At 56.6% G+C, this 23,144-nt stretch overlaps 1 protein-coding gene and 1 long non-coding RNA gene across 8 annotated transcripts in view; one reads left to right on the top strand and one right to left on the bottom strand.

The window, feature by feature from the left end:
• The window catches only part of LOC309820425, a 61,648-nt gene extending 43,290 nt beyond the window's left edge, over positions 1 to 18,358 (bottom strand). For all 5 annotated transcript variants that reach the window (XR_014296511.1, XR_014296512.1, XR_014296513.1 and 2 more), the window contains exons 1-2: positions 18,280 to 18,358; positions 16,804 to 16,839 (exon numbers count right to left, since the gene is read on the bottom strand). This is a non-coding gene — a long non-coding RNA (uncharacterized lncRNA). The remainder of the gene's footprint in view (positions 1 to 16,803; positions 16,840 to 18,279) is intronic.
• Positions 6,119 to 10,967, top strand: NMRK2 (nicotinamide riboside kinase 2). 3 transcript variants are annotated; one of them, XM_082652350.1, is made up of 7 exons: positions 6,119 to 6,242; positions 8,533 to 8,623; positions 9,188 to 9,236; positions 9,321 to 9,477; positions 9,829 to 9,900; positions 10,275 to 10,381; positions 10,654 to 10,967. In XM_082652350.1, the coding sequence occupies exons 2-7, from the start codon at positions 8,534 to 8,536 to the stop codon at positions 10,737 to 10,739; spliced, it is 561 nt and encodes a 186-aa protein (XP_082508476.1). In that variant the 5' UTR covers positions 6,119 to 6,242; position 8,533; the 3' UTR covers positions 10,740 to 10,967. The 3 variants fall into 3 exon arrangements, with proteins under 3 accessions (XP_082508476.1, XP_082508474.1, XP_082508475.1); XM_082652348.1 differs by lacking the exon at positions 6,119 to 6,242 and adding an exon at positions 6,605 to 6,756; XM_082652349.1 differs by lacking the exon at positions 6,119 to 6,242 and adding an exon at positions 6,655 to 6,735.
• Positions 18,359 to 23,144: the final 4,786 nt, after the last annotated feature.

Genomic DNA, 23,144 nt, shown 5'->3' with positions numbered 1-23,144 from the left:
CCAACCTAGCACAGGCCCCATGTTACTGAGAGGGGGGTCTGAGGCAGAGAGAGGGTATGTGGCTCACCTGGGGTCAGCCGGACCCTGAGTGATTGGTCTGAGGTCTGATTCTGTGCCACCCCCGGCCACCCCATTGCTCGGCTGGAGACCCACAACCCTCTGCCAGCTGCAGGACATTGGGGGCTGTGCCCCTCAAAGGGTCAGAGTGGACCCTCCCATGTCAGGTACAAGAGGAGTCCTCCCGTTGTCCCCGCCCAGGATTTTGGGACCTGCTGGTGGCAGGGATGCCAGGACAGGCGTGAGGTCCACACAAAGTCACCATCAGGTTGATGGCGGGAGCTGGCAGGTGCCAGCCCACCTGCCTCTGCCATCCTGCCCCTCTGATGTCCAGTGAGGTGCCCTTCACAGAGAAGGTCGCTTCACGGGGGCTGGGAGGGGGCCTCAAGCAGAGGGGGCGAGCTGGCACGAAGGCGGCGAGGAAGGGGTGTTGAAGATGGCAGAGCTGGCTCTGGGATCAGGGGATGCCCTCTTTGGAGGGGATGGACCCGCCCCTCTTTCCCACCCCACCAAGTCTCTGATTATCCTAAGGAGGGTCTTGCGAACCTCATTCATCCATTCGTTCATCCATTTGCTGAGCACTGGGGATCCCACAGGGCCCAAGCACCCCTTATGTTGCTCCCAGTCCAGTGGAGGAGTTTGACACAGGGAATCAGGGCCTCACTGGGGACCAGGAGGAAAGTCCAGGAAGGGTCCCTGGAGGGAGGGTCCTCGGTGACTGGAGACCAGAGAGAGAAGTAGCAGTTAGCTAGGCCAACGGGCGGGCGGAGAGGTGTCCCCGGCGGAGGGCTCGGCAAGGGCAAAGTCCTGGAGGCCAGACAGAGCTGGGTGAACCAGAAGCAGGAGAATGAAGGGCGGCGGGAGTGCAGGGTGGGCACTGGGGGGAGATTTTTACTATCAGTGGCATTCAGCACATTCACAGTGTTGTGCAGCCATTACCTCCGGTCCAGAGCTTTTCCATCCCCACAAAAGGAGACCCCATCCCCATTAGCAATCACCCCCCCCACCCCTCCCCTAGCCCCTGACAACCAAGAATCCACTCTCTGTCTCTGTGGATTTGCCTGTTCTGGACGTTTCATACTATGGGACAGGATGGTCACTTTTTTTTTTTTTTTTTGTGGTACGCGGGCCTCTCACTGCTGTGGCCTCTCCCGTTGCGGAGCACAGGCTCCAGACGCGCAGGCGCAGCGGCCATGGCTCACGGGCCCAGCTGCTCCGCGGCATGTGGGATCTTCCCGGACCGGGGCACGAACCCGTGTCCCCTGCATCGGTAGGCGGACCCTCAACCACTGCACCACCAGGGAAGCCCAGGATGGTCACTTTTAATAACCTTGGACCAGTGGGCTGTTTGAGGATCAGCAGGTCTGCACTGGGAGCCCATGTGCCAGGGTGCGCCGACCAGGAGGCCTCCCAGCAGTGCCCTGCCAGGGCCTCTATCTGGGCATGTCACCATCACCCATGGCTTGGGCCACATGCCCCACAAGGGGGCTCCCAGGAAATTCTTGCCACTGAAACTGAGCCGGAGGTCACACCCAGAGCTGGCTTTCCCCTGCCTACGGGGCAGCTGATGGAGCTCAGTGGAGGTCACACCCAGAGCTGGCTTTCCCCTGCCTACGGGGCAGCTGATGGAGCTCAGTGGCACAGGTCCGGCCACGCTGAGTTGCCAAGAGAGGCAACTGAGACCCAGAAGGGGCTGGACGGGGGAGAAGGGGGTGGGAGCCAGTGGACAAGACCCCTGTCTTGGCCATTTGCTCACTCTGCCCCTGGTGGCCACCTTTGAAGTGAGGGTCACTGCTCCCAGTGACCTCTCCTGACTTCTGTGCCAGGTGAGTCCTGCCTGAGGCCACTAGGTGAGTCCATTAACCAGTTATCAACAAGGTCCATCATTTTCTGTCTCCACCGCTGGTTGGTCCTCAGCAGCTATCTTGGCCACAGCGGGCCCTGCCGGTGGAATCGGGGCGGGGGGGGGGGGTGGGTAAGGGAAGTCATGGCGGTCCAGACAGGGCAGGGCCTGGGCATGAGGACAGTGGGCTTCTTTTCTTTTCTTTTCTTTATTTATTTTTAGTTGTGGCACGCAGGATCTTTTTCTTTAGTTGCAGCATGCAGGATCTAGTTCCCTGACCAGGGATTGAACGCGGGGGGCCCCCTGCATTGAAAGCGTGGAGTCTTAACCACTGGACCACCAGGGAAGTCCCTGTGCTTCTTTTAAATGCAAATAAGAATGGGGAGGCATGTGGCAAAGGAGAGTTGAAACAGAGGAAAGACAGCCCCTGGTCTGGGTTTTTACAAAGCTCCTCCCTCTGGCCATCATACAGAGGTAGTTGGTTTAAAGAAAAACCAGTGCCAGACAGTTCAATCTGTAAAACCGGATTGTACTCAGGAGCTACTGCAATGGCTCCACTCCTAACAGCACAGGCAAGCAGGTTCACAGCGAAGGAGCCGGTGGGGTCGGTGGACAGAGAATCACTAGGAGGAGATGTGAGGGGTAAGGGGGGGATTCTGGCTATACTGACTTAGCAGATTCTTGCTGAAACACCCTCGTGTTTCACCTGGCGGCTGGATTCAAAGATCTCCTGCCCCTCCCTGTTTCATTCATTCCCTGTGCTACCATTTAGGGAGCCTCTGCCTTTTGTGGACCCACCCTTGTTAGGCACCCGGGACACATCAGAGAACAAGACACATCTGGCCCTGCCTGCCCCGGAGGGAACTCACAGTGTGGAGGGAGGGAATGGGGATCCAGAAAGGCTTCCTGGAGGAGGGGACTGATGTCCAAGGTGACACAGGATGGCTTAGTCAAAGTTAGCCCAGGGGAGGACGATTGGGTAAGAGGAGAGGGGTTCCTGGAAGAGAGAACAGCATGTACAAAGGCCCTGTGGCAGCAGCTCTGGGTGCTGAGGGACAGGTAAGTGATGGGTAGGGCAGGGCATCCTCCCTTCATAAAGACTCCTGGAGGTGGAAGCCCAAAGCCAAAGAGAGCCTCCCTCCCTTGGTTGGGGCCAGCAGCCTCCCTTTATAAAGATAAGAACAGGTGAGGCACAGAGATGCAAGGGTGGGGCCCGAGCTCCCCCAGGTGGCAAGTGGCAGAACCAAGATTCACATGCAGGATTCTTAACCAGGGCTTCTTAAAGTGTGTCCAGTTTGGGTGAGGGTGGTGGTTGCTGAGACCCTTTCAGGGGGTCTTCAAGGTCAAAATCACACATGAGCAAAAGATCCATTCAAAGTGCAAAGACAGGGACTTCCCTGGCGGACCAATGGTTAAGACTCTGTGCTCCCAATGCAGGGGAGCACGGGTTGGATCCCTGGTCGGGGAACTAAGATTCCACATGCCGCACGGTGTGGCCAAAAATTAAAATTAAAATAAAATAAAACAAAGTGCAAAGATAGACGAATGGCCTTTAATGGAGCAGAGAATGAAAGAGAACAGGCCACCTTCATAAACCTCTACCTGTCCAGTTCGGGTGTAGGACAAAGAAGACTACCCATGATGTCCTAAAAAGGCTAAAAATCCTCCTCTCTCTGTGTGAAGCTGGGTTTTCTTCCTATATATCAACCAAGACAACTATGGAAGTGGGCTGAATGACAAGCAGATGTGAGAATCCTTCTAAACCAGATATTAAAGAGACTTGCAAAAATGTAGAATATCACTCTTTTACCTAAAAATTTTTTTTAAATTTCAACAAGATGAATTTATTCTCTGACAGTTCTGGAGGTGAGGAGTCTGACACGGGTCTCACGGGGCTAAGATCAAGATGTGGGCAGGTGGGCTTCCCTGGTGGCGCAGTGGTTGAGAGTCCGCCTGCCGATGCAGGGGACACGGGTTTGTGCCCCGGTCCGGGAGGATCCCACATGCCGCGGAGCAGCTGGGCCCGTGAGCCATGGCCGCTGAGCCTGCGCGTCCGTAGCCCGTGCTCCGCAACGGGAGAGGCCACAACAGTGAGAGGCCCGCGTACCGCAAAAAAAAAAAAAAAAAAAAAAAAAAAAAAAGATGTGGGCAGGGCTGGTTCCTTCCAGAGGCTGCACGGGAGCATCAGTTCCCGCCTTTTCCAGCTTCTAGAGGTGCCGCATCCTTGGCTCACAGCCCCATCCTCCATCCTCACAGGCAGCAGCAGGGTATCTTTCTGAACCTTCTGCTGTAGCTACATGTCCCTTCCCTGTGATTGTAGCTGGAAAGGTTCTCAGTTTTTTTTGTTGTTAATTGAGGTGAAATTCACATAATACACAACTAGCCATTATTGTAAAGTATACGATTCAGTGACATTTAGTGCGTTCACAATGCTGTGCAACCATCACCTCTAATTCCAGAACATTCTCATCACCCCAGAAGAACACCATATAAGTAATCACTCCCTATTTTCCCACTCCCAGCCCCTGACAACCAGGAACCCACTCTCTGTGTCTGTGGATCTGCCTGTTCTGAACGTTTCCCGTCAATGGATCCACACACTGTGTGTCCTTCTGTGTCTGGCTTCTCTCACTGAGCATCGTGTTCTCAAGGTCCATCCATGTTGCAGCGACTGTCAGTGCTTCACCCTTTTCATGGCTGAATAATATTCCATGTGCGGATGGAACACAGTTTGTGTATCCATCATCTGTGGATGGACACTTGAGTTGTTTCTACCTTTTGGCGCCTGTGAATTATGCTGCTGTAAACATTCACGTACAAGCTTCTGTGGGCACATATGTTTTCATTTCTCTTGGGTAGACACTTTGAAGTGAAATTGGGTCATAAAACCGCCAACTGTTTTCCACAGCGACTGTCCCATTTTCCATCCCCACCAGCAACACACAGGGTCGCCGTATCTCCCCATTCTCACCAACACTCTTTATCGTCCATCTCTTTGACTATGGCTACCCTAGTAGGCGTGAGTGTTCTCTCACTGTGGTTTTGATTTGCATTTCCCTGATAATCAGTGATGCTGAGCATCTTTTCATGTGTTTGTTGGCCATGAGTATATCTTCTTTGGAGAAATGTCGATTCAGATTCTTTGCCCATTTTTAAATTGGGTCGTTTGTCTTTTTGTTGTTGACTTGTAAGAGTTCTTTATATATTCTGGCTAGTAACCCCTTACCATATATCAATATATGACTTGTAAAAATTTTCTCCCACACCCTGCTTTGTCTTTTCACTTCCTTAATAACGTCGTTCAATGCACAAGACATTTTTAATTTGATCAAGCCCACTCCCTTTTTTTTAATTTAAAAAATGTTATTATTTTTCATTAAAAATATTATATTTGGGGCTTCCCTGGTGGCACAGTGGTTAAGAATCCGCCTGCCAATGCAGGGGACACAGGTTCGATCCCTGGTCCGTGAAGATCCCACACGCCGTGGAGCAACTAAGCCCGTGCGCCACAACTACTGAGCCCTTGTGCCACAACTACTGAAGTCTGCGCGCCTACAGCCCATGCTCTACAACAAGAGAAGCCACCGCAATAAGAAGCACGTGCACTGCAACAAAGAGTAGCCCCCGCTCCGTGCAACTAGAGAAAGCCCGTGTGCAGCAACGAAGACGCAACACAGCCGAACATAAATAAATTAAAAATATATGTATTATGTTTATGTGACCATGTAGTGATCAGTTGTCCTTTTTTTTTTTAGTTGCAGCATGTGAACTCTTAGTTGCAGCATGCGGGATCTAGTTCCCCCACCAGGGATGGAACCCAGGCCCCCTGCATTGGGAATGTGGAGTCTTACCCACTGGACCACGAGGGAAGACACTGGTTGTCATTTTTTAAAGTTAACAAACCTTTAATTTTTCTCAGTTTTAATGTATAACGTGGTAAATATTATCCATGACGATAATCTATTTAAAGAAAAGCTCCCCGGGGCCTCAGTCCTTTTCAAGAGTGGAAAAGGGGTCCTGAAACCAAAAGGTCTCCTCTGGTGGGGAGGCGGGGTGGGGCATGTGGTCCCATCCGGTCAGTAAGGGGGCGGGGATCAGCAGGGCCCTGCCTACCCCACCCCCTAGCTGCTGAGAGGCCTGAAGCCAAACGCAGTGACGCTAGCCCTCACGTGGGCGCCCGCTGAACAGCCACTGGTGTCACGCTGAGATTTCCTGGCGGCCAGGGTCACGAGAACAAAGCTTAAGTTCATCTTGGCATCAACCCCCTTGGAAAAGGAAGTCCCCTGTCGTGTGGTACCTCTGGGACTGGCCCGCTGTTGTCGCTGGAGACGGGGAAGGGGGGGTGAGTTCCTTTTTTCAGCCCCCAGAACCGGCCTTAATGTCAGGGTCAGGCGAGGGTACACACCGGGCTGGATATTTTTAGGGAGGGAGGAGGTGTGGCTGGTTATCTGCCCCGTGGGCAGTCTGGCTAGGAGGGGGCAGGCGGGGAGGAGGGGGGAAGAGGCAGCGGGGTGACTTCCACCCGCACCCCCCTGCCCGGCCGACCCGTGACTAATTTAGGCAAAAGACAGCGTGGAGCTATTTCCATCCAGTGGGAACAGGTGCGGCGTCCCCAGCGCTCCCCGCCCAACACTTCATCGCGCCGCCGGCCGCGCTCCCCATAGGCCGTGGGCCGCCTCCCTGGGGGCGGCCTCCGGGCTGCTCCAGCCTATAAAGGCGCAGGGTTTTCTCAATGAAGCCGGGACGCACTGCGGGGTCGGGCCCAGCCGGGTACCAGGGAGTCGGGAGTTGGCCTGCCAACAGCGGTCCCCGCCGCCCCTCCGCGCGGAGATGAAGTACATTGTGGGCATCGGAGGGTGAGCGTCCAGGGCCCCGGGCGGACCGCCCCGCGGGGGCAAAGGCGCCGAGCTCTCGGGAGAGGCCGGCCGGGTGCTCTCCTGTGCGGGCCGAGGTGGCCTGGGCAGGAGGCCGGGGAATGAATGGAGGGCTGCCTGGCGACTGGTGTCGCAGGGACCCGATGCCCAAGGTCGGAGTGCGGGGAGGGGTCTCTGCCCTCTGTTCGGCACAGGGCCGGGTGCGGGGCCCAATTAAAAAATTCCAAATGTAAGTCACTTCCCCATGCCGCACCCCTGACTAGATTCAGAGGGGGAATAGAAGACTTTATAAAGCCCAGGCCGACCTTCCTTAAGGCGCGCGGGGGGGTGGGGGGCGAAGGGGAGGAAGGTGGGGAAACTCCGACCCCAGGGAGGCACGTGGGCAGGTGCTGCGGAGTCCCCAGAATGGCACTCCCCTGGCTGTGTGGCACCTGCCTTTGCAGCCACTTCTGCTGACCCCAGGCAGGGGCCTTGCCTTCCCGGAGATTTATTACCAGTAACCAGGCCTTTTTAAGATGATGCTCGAGAAGCATTTAGCATAAGCAGGGCTGGCTTGGCGCTCCCACCCGGGAGGTCGCCCTGGGTCCTCCCCCTCTTGGTTTAATGCTCCATCACCCTCTTTAAATTCCTAATAGAGACCAGGGCCCTCCATTTCTGCACGTTCTGTAGCCGGCCCTGAGAGCACCGTGTGTCTTTCAGCAGCAAGTCAAATTAACATCAGGCATGTTCTAACCTGCTCCCCTTAATGTATGGGGGTCACCTTTCCCATTGGCCCTTTTAAACGGCTGCAGGTCCCCCCCCTTCCACACCCAGCTTTCCACCCCTGATTCCTAGGAGAGGGACAACCAGGTCAAGGGGACACTCATTCCCAGAAAGGCCTGACAGCCAGCCTTCTCTGTCCTTCAGCGGCCCCAGTCCAGAGTCCTTAGGGTGACCATCCGTCCTGCTCTTCCTGGGACTGAAGGGTCCCCAGGATTTGTGACTTTGAGCACTAAAACCAGAGACATCCCGGGCACACCAGGATGAGGTGGTCACCCGGCTTTGCCCATTACTTTTTTTAATAATCCTTTCCCTTTGTCATAAGGTGATTATCTCTTCCCGGTTTTGCAGTGAACTGCCGGTTTTCCTATCACAAATATCTTTTTCTCCCCCAGTTTGCACTTGCTTTAACAATTTGGCTTTTTTTAAAGCCCTGCTGAGGCTAAGTCACACGTGGGCCTCAGTTTCCTCGAGCTCCGGGCACCACCTCCTGGGTTTGCAGTAACACTGGACGAGTCTGAACACAGAAAACAGTGCTTCCATGACCCCAGCCAAGGCTGTGTTCACTTTTTTGGTTGTTTGTTTTCATACCCTCTGCCCCCTTTCTCTGTTTCGTCAGGCAGGTGAGCACAGGCCTGTGCCTGGCCCCAGCGGGCAGTGGGCAGTAGTGGGCCAGGCAGTCCAGATCGGCTGATTAGAAAGCCTCCTCTGACCTAACATGAATAGAAATACCCTCTTAGCTCTACTGTTTTACAGGCCTGTGTTTGTTTTGCTTTGTTTTGTTTTTGGCCACGCAGCTTGGCTTGCGGGATCTTAGTTCCCAACCAGGGATCGAATCACGCCCCCTGCAGTGGAAGCGCAGCGTCCTAACCACTGGACCACCAGGAAAGTCCCTACAGGCCTGTGTTTTAGATTTGAGTCTGATCCTGGGGGCCCCTCAGACCCAGAGAGGTCCAGAGAGGGGACCCAGGCAGCCTCACGTGTATGCTCTCTCCACAGCATGACCAACGGCGGCAAGACCACACTGACCAACAGCCTCCTTAAGTCACTGCCCAACTGCTGTGTGATCCACCAGGATGACTTCTTCAAGGTAGCTGCCCTGGCTGGGGACGGGGGGTGGCAGCCCCGAGGAGACTCAGGGGAGCAGACCCCTCCCGGGGCACCCTGGGCTAACCCGAGTCGGGAGATCGAGGGACCGGCGATCTCGGTTACTGAGCACCTACTGCGTGCCTGGCACGTTCTCACGGCACACCCGTTCCCCATGGGACAGATGGGGAAACTGCAGTTCCCAGAGGGTGCGTGCCACCTGGGTGGTACCCTTTATCCTCTGCAACTCCACTTTCCCATCTGCAAAATGGGCTCTGAGCCCGCCCTTGATGCTTTGTGGAGGGTGAGGGGGTAACTAGATCATAGATGCAAAATCACCCCGCCCCTGGTCCCAACAGTCACAAGGTTGGGGAGGGGTTCTGAATGCCAGCCTGGAGCCCCCCACCCCCGCCTGGGACCTCGAAGCCTATGACTATCAGCTGCAGGGGGCCGAGGCAGGCAGGGGCACCCAGACCCTCACTGGGGGCTCTCCAGGCGCTGTCACCCCAGGGTGGGGTAAGGTGGGAAGGCGGGCACTGAGCCCGCGGCTTGGGCTCCTCTGTTTCAGCCCCAAGACCAAATAGCAGTTGGGGAGGACGGCTTCAAACAGTGGGACGGTAAGGACGGACGGCAGCCCCGCGCCCCCTGCCCTCACTGCCCCACGGCCCCCACCCCACCAACACTCGCTTTCCCGCCCCCAGTGCTGGAGTCCCTGGACATGGAGGCCATGCTGAGCACCGTGCAGGCCTGGATGAGCAGCCCCCAGAAGTTCGCCCGTGCCCACGGGGTCAGTGTCCAGCTAGACGCCTCAGACACCCACATCCTCATCCTGGAAGGCTTCCTTCTCTACAGCTACAAGTGAGCATCTCCAGGTCTGGGCCCCGGACAATCTGGGCCCTCCCAGGTCACCAAGTCTCTATTTTGACAGACAACCTTGCTGGGTGACCCTGGGCAGGACATCGTACCTCTTTGGGCCCATCCAAATTGGGAGAGAGGGAGGATTCCATCCTCAGGGTGGGGGGCTAATGCGGGCATAGTAGGAGGCTGGCCGATGCTGGTCCCCTCACTCATCCCTAACCGAATCAGCCCAGACAAACCGCCCCCCCCACAACCAGTCCTCATCACCCAGGAATGTCCCTGGAGGCCAAGGCCATGGGGGGTTGTGTACTTTGACCCACGGGCGCTGACCGGGTCCCCTACCCCTGCCAGGCCCCTGGTGGACTTGTATAGCCGACGGTACTTCCTGACCGTCCCGTACGAAGAGTGCAAGTGGAGGAGAAGGTGAGCTTGGGGGCCCTGTCTGCATTCCCAGGTGGGACCAGGAAACTGGGTAATGCCTGCTGGACATGGCCACCCTGAAGCTGCAGGCTGACGGGCAGCAGGCACCTGGGTGGTCAGTGCTGGGTTCCAGAGGCCCATAGCCTGCGGCCTGGAGAGCGTGGCCCACCCATGCCCTACCCTGGGCATCTCCCAGGCCCACCGGGGAAAATGCTGGAAGTTGGGGCACCCAGGCCCCAGCACGGGGCCCCTGAATCAGTGGGGTCCCCGTTCTCAGTGGTGCCACCCCGATCTAGTTCCCTCACCCCAGGCTCTGCTTGTGGCATCACCCTTGGGCGACATGGGTGTTGCTCATTCTTGCCCATCTCCCTCCCCAGTACTCGACGCTACATGGTCCCCGACCCCCCCGGCCTCTTCGACGGCCACGTGTGGCCTATGTACCAGAAGTATAAGCGGGAGATGGAGGCCAATGGCGTGGAAGTGGGTAAGTCCCTGAGTAAGATGAGGCCAGCTCCTCCCCACTGGGACCATTTGGGAAACCTGAAAGTCCCTCCTCGGGTCTCACCACCAGTCTCTCTCGCTTTGGGCCCCAGAGGCTGGTCTGTTCCCGCAGGCTGACTCTGCAGGCCAGCTTCCTCCTGACCTGCAGTCCTCTAGTCCTCTGTGAGCTGGCCCCCCGCCTCCTGGCAGCAGCCCCAGTGACCCGGGCCACGGTTGGGCCCCCAGGGCCCCTGACTGTGGCCTTTCTGATTTCAGTGTACCTGGACGGCATGAAGTCCCGTGAGGAGCTCTTCCACCAAGTCCTGGAAGACATTCAGAACTCGCTTCTGAACCGCTCCTAGGTGTGGCTGGAGAGGAGGGGCCCAGCCCCCAATGCAGGGACCCAGACACAATTCCGGCCACAGTACGGCCAGGCTGGTGGCATCCCAGCCAGACACTGCGTGACCATTTCCCTTTGGGGAAGTCTGTACATATGAGAGTGGAGGCCCCACTCACAGCCCAGCATCTCAGGGCCCAGGCATTCTGTCCCGTGATGCTTCTGTAACCTCGATGGCGGCTTACGTACTAAACCTGATCCTGTTTTTTAATCGTTGGGGTCCAGCCTGTTGTGTTCGACGTGCTGAGAGGGACCCTCCTGCCCCATCTCCTTGGTGCATTGGTGGCATCGGGGGGGGTGACACCGAGGGCTCTGGGCAGTTACAGTCTCCACCCGTTGGATCCATGGCAATGTGACCCTGGGTGGCTGCTTGAGGGTCTTTGGGTCTAGCTTCCTCAAAAGGGAGATCTCCTGCCAGCTTTCAGAAAACAGCGCAGCATGGCCCAGAGCAGGGGCTGGGAGGTCAGCCAAGCCTGAGGGTGCCCCTGACTCTTAGCTGAGCCCCGCTGTCACTGTACCCCGGCGCCTCCTCCGTGACTGGAGCTGACACCTACTTCTCATGACCCAGGATGCTCGTAAGGACACACTCCCTGTCCCAGGAACCACATCTCCCTGAGCCTTCCCTAGAATGTTGGTGAGGCAGTTTATCATATATACCCATTTCACAGATGGGAAAACTGAGGCTCAGATATGGTCAGTGGCTTGGGAGCTGGTATTTGAACTCAGGTCTCCTCAGACCCTGTTCTTTTTGCCCAAGGGAGTTTGGAAGGCTCCCGTGGAGCCTGAAGACAGGGCGGGGAGGGGGAGGGTGGACGGAGTAGGGGCAGACAGGAGGAGGACAGGGTACCCCTTGACCTGAGGGTGATACCCCAGGGCCAGCCGTGGAACTGTAGCCACCCACCCCACTCAGTCCAGAAGGGCAGGAAAAACCTGAAGTGTAGACAGTTTTGGACAAAGCCATTGAACATTTGGAAATTATGGGGGAAAAAAAAAAAACAATTACCAATTAGCAATTCCACTCCTACAGAAGATAACCAAAAGGATTGAAAACAGGTGTTCAAACAAAAACTTGTACATGAATGATTCAAAGTAGCACTATTCACAGTAGCCAAAAGGTGAGAGCAACCTAAAAAGTCCATCAAATGATGGATGGATAAACAAAACGTGGTCCATCCACACACGGCCTTAGGAAGAAGGAAAGTCTGACACTCAGTACAACATGGATGAACCTTGAGGACATGATGCTCAGTAAAATAAGCCAGACACAGAAGGACAAATACTGTCTGATTCCACGTATATGAAATGTCCAGAACCGGCAAATCCACAGAGATAGAAAGTAGACTCATGGTTGCCAGGGGCTGGGCTTCGGGGGAAGGCGGGGTGCGGGAGTGACTGATGATAGGGACAAGGTTTCTTTTTGGGGTGATGGAATGTTCTGGAATTAGAGGTGATGGATGGTTGCACAACGTTGTGAATGCACCAACTGTCACTGAATTGTTCACTTAAAATGATTAATTGTATGTTATGGAAATTTCACCTCAATAAAAAGAAAAGGAAGGGATGCGGGGAGGGAGGATCAGGGCACAGGGGCAGTGAGGGTTCCGTGTGCTTTCATGTTTGTCGGTGGCAAGAAGGCTGTGGGGCGAGGAGTGTGGGCGTCCAGAGCCCTGCCCCCCACTTGCCACACAACACTCCCACTGTCCTCTGAGCTTCCGGCAGTGGCATCCATGGAGTGGGGTCTCCGTGTGCCCCAAGGCTCCCTGCCCTTCACCACAGAACGGGCTGGGCAGCAGGTCGGCGCTACACGTCCTGTCCTGCCCTGGACTCGGGGTCCCAGGCTCCTGGGAAACTGCTCACTTCCTGTGCCCCAGCTGCGGGGAGCCTCCTACTCAGCTGCTGTCCCTTCTAAACACAGCCTTCCTGCCAACAGAAATCACCTAGCGGTGCAATCACCACTGCCCTTTGCCCCTGTGGCCTCACAATACAGCACAGAGCAAAACACAAAGGAGAGAGTGGTAAGCAGATGGACAGACGGACGGCAGCAGAGCCGGGAGGCCCCGCTGGGCCTGGGGCTCATCCCTGGCACTAGCTTCAGCTAAAGCCTCATGCAGCCCCTTCCCCACCAACCTGAAGACCCAGTGCAGATCACTAGTAGGGTGACCAACTGTCCCTATTTTCCAAATACTTTCCCTTTACTTTTTTTTTTTTTTTTTTTAATACGTTGCGTGCCTTGCGGTATCTTAGCTCCCCGACCAGGAATTTGAACCTGCGCCCTTGGCAGGGAAAGCGCGGAGTCCTAACCACTGGACTGCCAGGGAATTCCCATCCCTTTACTTTAGCATGGAAAGTCCTGCTTCCCCAGAAATCCCTCAGAACCAACCAACCGAGATGGTTGGTCACCGTATCTGCTAGTCTGCTGGGGGCTGCAGAACAGAGGTGAAAGTGCCCACAGGCCGAGAGTCAGGAGGGGCTGGGTTCCCATCCCAGGCCATTTACAAGCTGTGTACCTTATGGCTCAGAACACCATGTCCTGGTATGTTTGAGCAGGATTTGAATCTGTTAAGACTCTCCTTGCTTCAAACAAACAAAACCAAAAAGCAAACGACACTATTATGGGCTGAATTGTGTACACTTAAATTCGTATGTTGAAGCCCCTGACCCTTAGGACCTCAGAGTATGACTGCATTTGGAGGTCACTAAGTTAAAGTGGGGTCATGAGGGTGGGCCTTAATCCAGTATGACTGGTGTCCATATAAGAAGAAGTTGGGACACACCGAGGGAAGACCATGTGAGGACACAGGGAGAAGATGCCCACCTGTAAGCCGGGGGGAAAAGAGGCCTCGGGAGGACGAACCTTGCAAATCCAGAGAGACAGAAAGCAGACTCGTGGTTGCCAGGGGCTGGGGAGGGGTGGGGGGTGGCTCCTAGTGGGGATAAAACATTCTCAAGTTTTTTTTTTCTTTTTTCGGCCATGCCACGCGGTTTGTGGGATCTTAGTTCCCGGACCAGGGGTTGAACCTGCCCCCTCGGCAGTGACAGTGCAGAGACCTAACCACTGGACCGCCAGGGAATTCCCAAAATATTCTCAAGCTTATCGTAGTTGATGGTTGTACAACCCTGTGAATACACCCCAAAAACTGAAGTTTACACATTAAATGGATAAATTGAACGGTATGTTAATTCTATGTCAATAAAGCTGTTTTTTAAAGTCCTCTGGGCCGGGAATTCCCTGGTAGTCCAGAAGGACTCAATGTTTTCTCTGCCAAGGGCCTGGGTTCAATCCCTGGTTGGGGAACTAAGATCCCACAAGCCTCGAAGCCCCCCCCCCCAAAAAAAAATCACCCAATGTGACTTTTATTTTATTTGGTGGCATTTCCAACACTTGTGACTTTAATAAAAAATGTACAAAAAAAATGTACAAATGACCATATACTCACTAACAGCACGTAACTGTCACGCTAATAAATTAGTGCCTGCTTTAACGGGGCACTAAACATTATTCACTCAACAAATGTTTATTGGGTGTGTAGTACTTGGGGCAGCAAAGTATGGCCCATGGGCTAAATCCAGCCCACTGCATGTTTTGGTATAGCCCTCGAGCTAAGAATGGCTTCACATTTTTAAATGGTCATGGGAAAAAATAACAAGAAGAATTAAATTTCGTGACAGATGCAAGTTACATGGAATTCAAATTTCAGCATCTATAAATAAAGTTGTCTTGGCTGGCAGCCACACCTACTTGAGTACGTGTCAGCTGTGGCTGCTTTCAAGCTACACGGCTGAGCTGGGGGGCTGGGGTAGAGACCCTCATGTCTGCACGGCTGAAATCACTCATTTCCTGCAGCGTCTGCTGATGGCTGCAGTGTATGCAAGGTCTGGGGTGGAGGGTGGCGGGAAGAGCCCACTGTGTGTCCTGGAGGGCAGGTGGGAGCTGGTGCAGGGCGTGGAGGGAGCCTCGGACAGCCTGCCAAGGCCTGCCCTTTGTCACAGTCACGGAGCACGGTGAGGCTGATCCTCTGGTCACCAGGCCCGAAATAGTCCAGGATGGGATAGGGACACGGGAGAGGTGGCTCCGGGGCAGCCAGAGCCCTGCCTGGCCACCAGACACCTCGGTCACTATAAGAACAGTAGCGGGATGGGGGACCACCGCATCCTGATTGCACAGCACTTTCCCAGTTTCAGCACTGAAAGTTCCCCAACCTGGGAAAGGCCGGGCCCAGGCAAACTGAGACAGTTTGTCACCCTGATCGGGGCTGACCACCTTGAGTGGTCGGATTATTCTATGACCCGCTTCTCTAGGGCTCAGAGAGGAAAGGGACCTGCCCAAGGTCACTCAGCGGAGCTGAGATCTGAACACGTCTGTCAAATGCTGACCCAGGACCGTCTCCAGCCAAGGAGGTGTGCCAGGCGGCTCACCCTCGCCCCATCCGCCTTCAGTACCCGTATCCCGGGAAGATTCTCTCACTCCTCCCACAGCCACCTGATGGGCCCAGTGAATCCAGCCCCACCTGCCCCTGGCTGGGCAGCTCTGGGCACAGTGTGGACTCCAGCTGGGCTAACCTGTGCGTTTCCAGCCCCTGCCCTCCCCAGACAGAACCCCAAGACTAACCTGACGTGCCCCTGTCACATCCACCAAGCACCCCCTAGGTCAGTGCCTGGCGGTCTTCCCAGGCCCCAGGACGGGACACCCTAAGACCGGGCAGCCTAGAGCGTAAGTGGGTGGCTCCAGAAGCCGGCCGCCTCAGCCCCTTCCTAGAGAGAGATCCCGGGGCAGGTAACGTGCCACCTGCGCCTCAGCGTCCTCCCCTGGGCTTCGGATGCCCATTGCTGCTGGGTTTTTGTGGCAGGTGTTGCCACTCACTGGGACAAGGAGCCCAAGGCCCGCCCCCCCCCGCTCCAGGCCGGCCCCCAACCCCGGGGAGGGCACTCACACCTGCTGGACCCCTGTCCGGTGTTCGGGATGGGGGCTGGGAATTGTCTCCCATGCTCCTGTGACCAGTACAACCTACTCCTTTTCCGCAGATGAGGAAACTGAGGCTCCCGGAGGTGGAGTCCCTTAGCTGCAGGCCACAAAGGAAGGAAACAGGGTTCCAGGCCAGGCTGGTGCGCCTGGGACGCAGCTGTGCCCACTGTCCTGCCTGGGCTGGCGGCAGGACCAGTCACTGCCAGGCTCCCCTGCGACCCCGGGCCCGGTGGAGGCCCCCCAGCTCCCGATGCCCCCAGCGCCTCCCTCCGAGGTTCCTTCTGAGGCCATTCGTTCTCCTCCCACCCTCGTGACAGGGCTGGGGCCGCAGACTCCCCCATAACTGCTATGGTATTTATTAGTTTTCTTTATGAGTCTCGCTCATTTTATTGATTTTAACTAAATTCGTTGGAAGAGGAAACTTCATGGCCTTGCTGTGGATGGGAAACCTTGAATTTCCTGAAAGCACGTCGCTACAAACACTAAGAATGCCTGCCCCCCATCCCTCCCCTAAAATCATCCCGGGGAGGCCCAGGGATAAGCACTCCACCTTCCCGGAACGCTGAAGGCTAAGAACAACCTCAGGTCAGTGCTTCTCAACTGGGGGCGACTCTGCCCCCCACCCAGGGGACACTGGGCAACGTCTGGGGACAACTGTGGTTGTCACACTGGGGGACTCCTGGCATCAAGGGGGTGGGGGCCAGGGATGCTGCTCCACACTCCGCAGCGCCCAGGACAGGCCCACAGCCAAGAACAATCCAGCCCGAATGTCAGCGGTGCCGAGGGGAGACAGCCTGGACTAAGGGCAGAGAATTGGCTCAAACCCCCATCCCCCTGGGACTCCCCTGGTGGCGCAGTGGTTAAGAATCTTGCAGGGGACACGGGTTCGAGCCCTGGTCCGGGAAGATCCCACATGCTGCAGAGCAACTAAGCCCGTGAGCCACAACTATTGAGCCCTCGTGCCACAACTACTGAGGCCTGCGTGCTTAGAGCCCGTGCTCTGCAACAAGAGAAGTCACCACAAAGAGAAGCCCGCGCACCACAACGAAGAGGAGCCTCCACTCACCACAACTAGAGAAAGCCCACGTGAAGCAATGAAGACCTAAGGCAGACAAAAACAAATTAAACAACAAATTTAAAAAAAAAACGCCCCCTGGAGGCGCCCCGAGAGGGACTCGATGTGCAGAGAAGGCTGAGAGCCCAGGATTGGACAGACCCTGACACAAACCCACGTGACACACACACACTCACGTGCCAGTCATCCTGTGGCTGACACCTTGCTGGGCCAAGTCATTCCCCACCCCCGGGAAGTGGGCCTGGCCTGCCCGCACCAGGGAGCTCACTCCGTGGGGGAGGAGGTGTGGCCTCGGGACTGCTGGGGGCCCAGGCAGGTAGGCGGGACCCCACGGGCCTCTCGCTGGAACCTGGCTCCTCTGAGGCCACCCCAATTCGGAAGCCTTGCCAGGGAGACCCTACCCCACCCCAGCTCACCGCATACAGACAGGCGACCTTCCATGCGAAGCGTCCTCACATGGGCCCCTGGACAGTCCCCCCACCAGAGATCGGCCCTGGGGCCCTTCCCCAAATGTCCTAACAGCCATCGGGGGAGAAAGATGGAGGGAGAGGCTCCAGGAGGTGGGGCAAGGCTGCAGAGCCGGCTCCCGGGGCCCTTCTTTCCTCATTCTATTTCAGGACCCCCCCAACCCCAAGCACTTGCCACTCATGTCAAGTAGCACTCAGGGGCCATCTTAATCAGCAGTTACTCTGCCTGCCCTACCCACGTCCCAACAGGGCCAGGGCGGTCACCTCCAAAGGCTGCCTCCACCTCAGGTGCCGTCTGCCAGGCCCCCGAGGGGGCATCGTTGGGGCAGACTAGGGGGCCAGCCAGTGCCTGGGGGAGGAGCAGGCTGACCGGCACAGACAGGGGCAGCCATATGCCCTCCGCTGCCACTCAGGAGCCCCCCCTGCCAAGTCCTCCCAGCACATTCTGGAGGGAGCCTGGGGCACCCAAGAAATGTCCTCATCACCTCCCCGTTCCCTTTAAGTTTCTCTTCAACAAGCCCGGGAGGGGAGGGGGCGCAGAGGCAACTTTCAATCATGCAAACAGGGCTCACTTCCGCAGGGGTCTGGAAGTCCTCCCATACAGGGACCCTCAAAAATGCAAAACCCCGAGGGGTGGGGTGGGGGACACCGGGGGAGTCGGGGTGGCAGGGGGAGGAAGCCGCGCACTCCCCGAGGGGAGCCGGCACCACGGCCATCACTGCAAGACACACATGCATCCTGGGGTCACCTGGCCAGGGCAGGGGTCCCCGGCTCTCTCCCCTCCAGGACAAGGAGAATCAGGGAGGAGAAGTCCCAGCCCCCTCCTCCTCCTCCCCGCCCCTCACTGCCCTCCTCCCACCTGGGCCGGTTAAGTGCCCCCTAGGCTGTGTTTCAGACGTCCTTTGCATGGGGTATGTCTTTCACCACTGTTCTGTGTCTCACTTTTCAGGCCACAGAGTGGGGCCAGACAGAGGGACAAGGGGATGGTTTCGGTACTTACTTTTCTTTTTCTCTCTGTACAACAGGGGGGCTAAAGGTCTCGGGGGCTGAAGGAGCCTCTCAGGGCTGGTGGGTCTGGCTTTATAGACCACCCCGTGCCCTGGCAGCCCCGCTGGTTATTAATAGCGGCCACCGCCTCTTGCCCAAATATGGTCAGGAGCACAGCAGCTGTGGGTGCGCAGCCCCTGGGCAGGACAGGTGGCGCGAGGACAGCCCTCTGCCCTACGAGAGGCGGGCAGCGCTGCAGGGGACCGAGCATGGCCTGGTGACTCCTGCGCCCGAGCCCCCGAATCTAACAAGACACGCTTAGTGAGGGGGCGCCCAGAGTGTGCTAGACCCTGACACACCCTTGCCTCCAACCCTCGCTGTCACCTTAGAAACCACTGTCCCCAAGGACAAAGCTGGCACACACAGAGGTGCCGTGTCTGCCGAGAGCCAGGAGCCCAACTGGGCTGCACCGAACCCAGGCCTGTCTGACTCATTTTGCAAACGGCGTGTGACTAATGTGAGCTGTGGTGAAGGCCTCGATTGAGGGTGAATCTCACATGCTAGGAAAACACGGAGGGTCCCCCACAGCTGCCGCCGATGACGTCGGAGAGCCCAAGGCCCTCCTTCTCGAGGGACCGAGGGACCGGCTGGGCTCCTGCTGTCACTGCCCTGCCAGCCAGCAGAATGATTCAAGCAAGTCAGCGACATCCTCCCACAGAACTGGAGGCCACCTCATCCTCTTGTCACTAAAGGCTGCCTGCACACTCTGCTCCTGACTGCGCCCCAAGTGCCCTGCAGGGCCTGCGGCGTCCTTCTCCCCGGGGCTGTCGGTCCTTGTGCCTAATAAAGAGCTGTCTACTCATCTGTCCGTGTCAGACGTCCTGCATCCAGCCACCCCTTTCCCCGCAGTGGGACTCCCGCCCTCTCTAACTGGTGACAAGGAGGCAGTTGAAACACAAGTCACTGGGAATCCTCGGGTGGACCAGTGGTTAGGACTCGGCACTTTCACTGCTGTGGCCCGGGTTCGATCCCTGGTCGAGGAACTAAGATCTCGCATGCCATGCAGTGAGGCCAAAAAAAAAAGAATACAAGTCACTGACCCAAGAGCCTCTGGCTCAGCAGCCCAACCATGACCAGCAGGTCTGTCCCTGCCCAGCCCGGGAGGGCATTTTGCCACAGCCCCAGGCTGCCTCACCAGTGATGCACCCCGGCCTGAGGGAGGGGATGTAAGCAGATATGGTACGGGTCCGAGAAACAGAATCAGACGCGGCTTTCTTGACATCAGAGAAGCCATTTTTTGGCCTAAGCCATTTTGGGATCTAAGCCTGGCCACAGTGTTTGTCCTTGAACAGATCTTAATAACTAGTGAGCTTAAGGAAACAAAAGAATGCAGGGATGAAAGACTGTTATCAGACAAGAAAAGGAACAACAGCGAAGATAATAAATCAGTTGTAAAGACTCGCCAGAAGCACTTTCTTGAGCTCTTCTGCCAAATTTATTTATTTACTGCCTGCCGCAGCATGCGGGGATCTCAGTTCCCCGACCTGGGATGGAACCCGTGCCCCCTGCATTGACAGCATGAAGTCTTAAGCACTGGACCGCCAGGGAAGTCCCTGTTTTGCCAAATTTAAGCCCCCTCAAGAGCTCAGCCACCAGATCAAGCTGGAACCTAAGCGATAATGATGTTGACCTTCTCTGACCCTTGTGATTTCAATCTAATAAAGCTTGGACTCTGCCGACCGCCCAAAATCTGAGCCCTCCCAGACCCTCTCCCCTCCCCAGCGGCGGGGGTGTAGGGCTGAGTGTGTCTAGAGGCACGATCGTGACCCCTGTGCCCGCTGCTGTCTCTCTCTGCAGCTGGTGTCACAATGTCCACTTGGAGAACTTGACCTACCCGGGGACACGAGCTCTGCTGGTCTGAGGTCTCATCCCTCTGACCTGATCAGCTTCCACAGTGCTCTCCAGGTTCCCGGTTACTCCTCATAGCGTCTCGGGGGGGGCGGGGGGGACAGGCGGGGGAGCACCACCACTGTGCGGCAGGCAGGGAGGGGTATCACCGCAGTTTCGGGGCGGAGCCGGCGGTGATAGCTCAGCCTCCCTCACTCGCCATCCTCTGCGCAAGCTTTGCTCTGAGATAAACACGGGCTTTCAACACCTTCCTTGCAACGAGCTTCATGCACATGGCAGCCAAACCCTAAGCGAACCTCGGGGCAGGTCCAGCCTGACTCTCGCCAGCTGCAGGGACAGGGTTCACGGCTCCCCCAGCATCCGTCTCAAGAAGCAGGCAAGAAGACATTTCCACTTTGCATAAGAGCAAAACCAGATGCAGGGGGGACTTCCCTGGTGGTGCAGTGGATAGGACTCCGTCCTCCCAATCCAGGGGGCCCGGGTTCAACCCTGGTCAGGGAACTAGATCCCACATGCATGCTGCAACTAAGAGTTCGCATGCCACAACTAAGGAGCCCGTGTGCTGCAACTGAGCCCACGTGCTGCAACTAAGACCTGGTGCAACCAAATAAATATTTAAAAAACAAACAAACAAAAAAGAGATGTGGGGAGCCTTCGCTCTGCAGACCTGCTGGGAGCCCTCTCTCCTCAGAGCAGAAGGTGCTAACATGCAGCCCCCCCAATCACACCCCTGAAAGAAAAGGGGCAGAGGGCGTGGCAGAGGGACAGGGTACCAAAAGAGGGGAAGCGAGAGTTGAATTGCTTGGTGAACCTGTAAGTGGATGCAGCACACCTTCATCAGCATGACTCAGCTACTGCTGTGTAACAAAGCACCACAAACCTAGTGCCTTAAAGCAATACGCGTTATCATCTCACAGTTGTGGGTCAGGAGTCTTGATTGGCTTACCTGGGTCCTGTGCTCAGGGTCCCTCAGGAGGCTGCAATCCAGGTTGTCAGTCCAGGCTGGGTTTTATCCAAAGGCTCGACTAGGGAGGGGCCCACTGTTAGGACCCCTCACGTGGTCGGTGGGCTTCGCTGCTTGCTGGCTGTTCCTTGCCACGTGGGCCTGTCCAACATGACGGCTCACTGCATCAAAGCCAGCAAGGGAGTCAGCTGGCAAGATGGAAATCATAGGCTGTGCAGCCTAACCACGGAAGCGACTCCATCACTTTCCCAGAGTTCTGTTGGTCAGAACCTGCCACGAGGCCAGCCTGCTCTCCAGGGGGTGGGGAGCAGGAGGCGGGGCTACATGGGGGCCACTCTGGGGCCTGCCTGCCACAGACAACATTAATAACAGCACGTCAGCCCCAGGGGCTCTACAAAGAGACAGCACTATTTGTAAGTGCTTGCATGGGCCAGATACACTGGGAGGTGCTTTATGACCACAAAGTGTGGTTCCCTGTGCCCTTAACTGACAGATTGAGGATGCCGAGGCTGCACTGAGCAAGATAACCCGGGTCAGGGGGCAGAGGTAATCTCCAAAACAAAGACACCTGCTCATGTTACCCACTGAAGACTCTGGGGAATTTGCCCTCAGCACAGAGGTGCTTTGGATACTGAAAGGGCAGGTGTGAGTCCAAAGGGAAACGTGGTTTCTACCCAGAAGTCTCCATCAGAAAGGCTGGATGGGTGAGGGCCCCGCCCCTGCCCCTATCGGGACAGACCATCGTATCCACCTCCTACCGCCATCTCCCAGGGCCTGACGTGGGGCCCACAGAACTGGCATGACTGGGGAAATGACGGTTGGATGAATGCTATTCACTGGTCCCCTGAGGCCTTCAGGGAGCCTCCGGCTCACCCCCCTCGGGGTCTGGAGACCCTCTAGCACTGCACGGAAGCTCCTCCCTTCCCATCAGAGGCACCCAGACCACAGCCTACTGATGTTATACAACTATCCATGCTGGGTGCCCCTTTCCTGCCGTGGGCCGACCGCGCTTTGCAACGCACCATCAGGGGATCTGCTGCTCAGAGCCCTGCCTTGAAGGCCTAATAACCAGGTGACAGCTGTGGAGGAATCACAGACCAACTGGAGAAACCTGAGTGGGTCCAACCATTCGACAAACTGAAATTTACTGAGATTTTAAAAGTGGAAGTTGTTGGTCAAAAACAGACAAATGAAAAGGGATGAATTGTACAGTAAGCCTTATCTCAATTTTTCTAAATTTAGTTTTAAAAAACCGGTGCGGGGAGGGATGCATGGAACGAGGCAACAGAAGGTCGAGCAGGCCGCTGGGAAGGAGGAAGAGGGTCAGAAGGGCCCTCTTTGGAACCACGTTCCAGACCCAGAGGCCGAGGCGAGTGGGAGCAGGAGCGGCAAGGACATCTCCTCCGGGCGGGCCCAGCGCGGTGCAGGGCAGCCCACATGTGATCCAGCAGCGTCTCAGGAGGAGCCAAGGGACAGGAAACCCCTCCAAACTCACTCTAGCTGCCTGAACGCCTCCACCTCACGGCAACAACAAGAGGCCCAGTCCACCTGAGCCCCAAGGTTGGAGCAGCCTCCAAGGTCCCCCAGGGCTGTGGGAGCAGGCAGTGACAGAGAGGGGGAGACACAAGAGGGCGGAGAGGCCGTGGCACCAGGTGACTGCCAAGGCTGGCCGCCCCTGCCCGGGCCCAAGCAGAGACGAGCAGGACGCCAGGGAAGCCACGCTTCACTTCCTCTAAGCTGACACACACGCCTCCGAGCAGCACACATACGCTTAGAGGTGTGTGTGTCATGCAGTGGAGCTCACGAGGGGCGTACAGCGGGCCCACCCCCACCCACGCCAAGCCCACATCTAGGTCCCAAGGCCTCCTCGGCCCCGCAGGGTCCTGGGCCTGAGCCCCAGCCAGGGCCACAGGTGGAGTACCTGCCCGCCTGCCCAGCTCCTCCCTGCACTCAGCCTGGGCTGGCCTCTGTCCTGAGGATTCCTCTCGGGCCAAGGGGGGCTGCAC

This window comes from Grampus griseus (genome assembly GCF_964374135.1).
Source record: "Grampus griseus genome assembly, chromosome: 3".
Taxonomy (NCBI): Eukaryota; Metazoa; Chordata; class Mammalia; order Artiodactyla; family Delphinidae; genus Grampus; species Grampus griseus.
Note: the sequence above shows the minus strand (reverse complement) of the source record. Positions and strands in the feature narration are given on the sequence as shown.

Excerpts from the sequence above, each read along its gene's own strand:
- NMRK2 (XM_082652348.1), top strand. The coding sequence starts at position 6,731 with ATGAAGTACATTGTGGGCATCGGAGG. Across the intron at positions 9,901-10,274 it reads GAGTGCAAGTGGAGGAGAAG|TACTCGACGCTACATGGTCC; the intron begins GTGAGCTTGGGG and ends CTCCCTCCCCAG. Across the intron at positions 10,382-10,653 it reads GGCCAATGGCGTGGAAGTGG|TGTACCTGGACGGCATGAAG; the intron begins GTAAGTCCCTGA and ends TTCTGATTTCAG.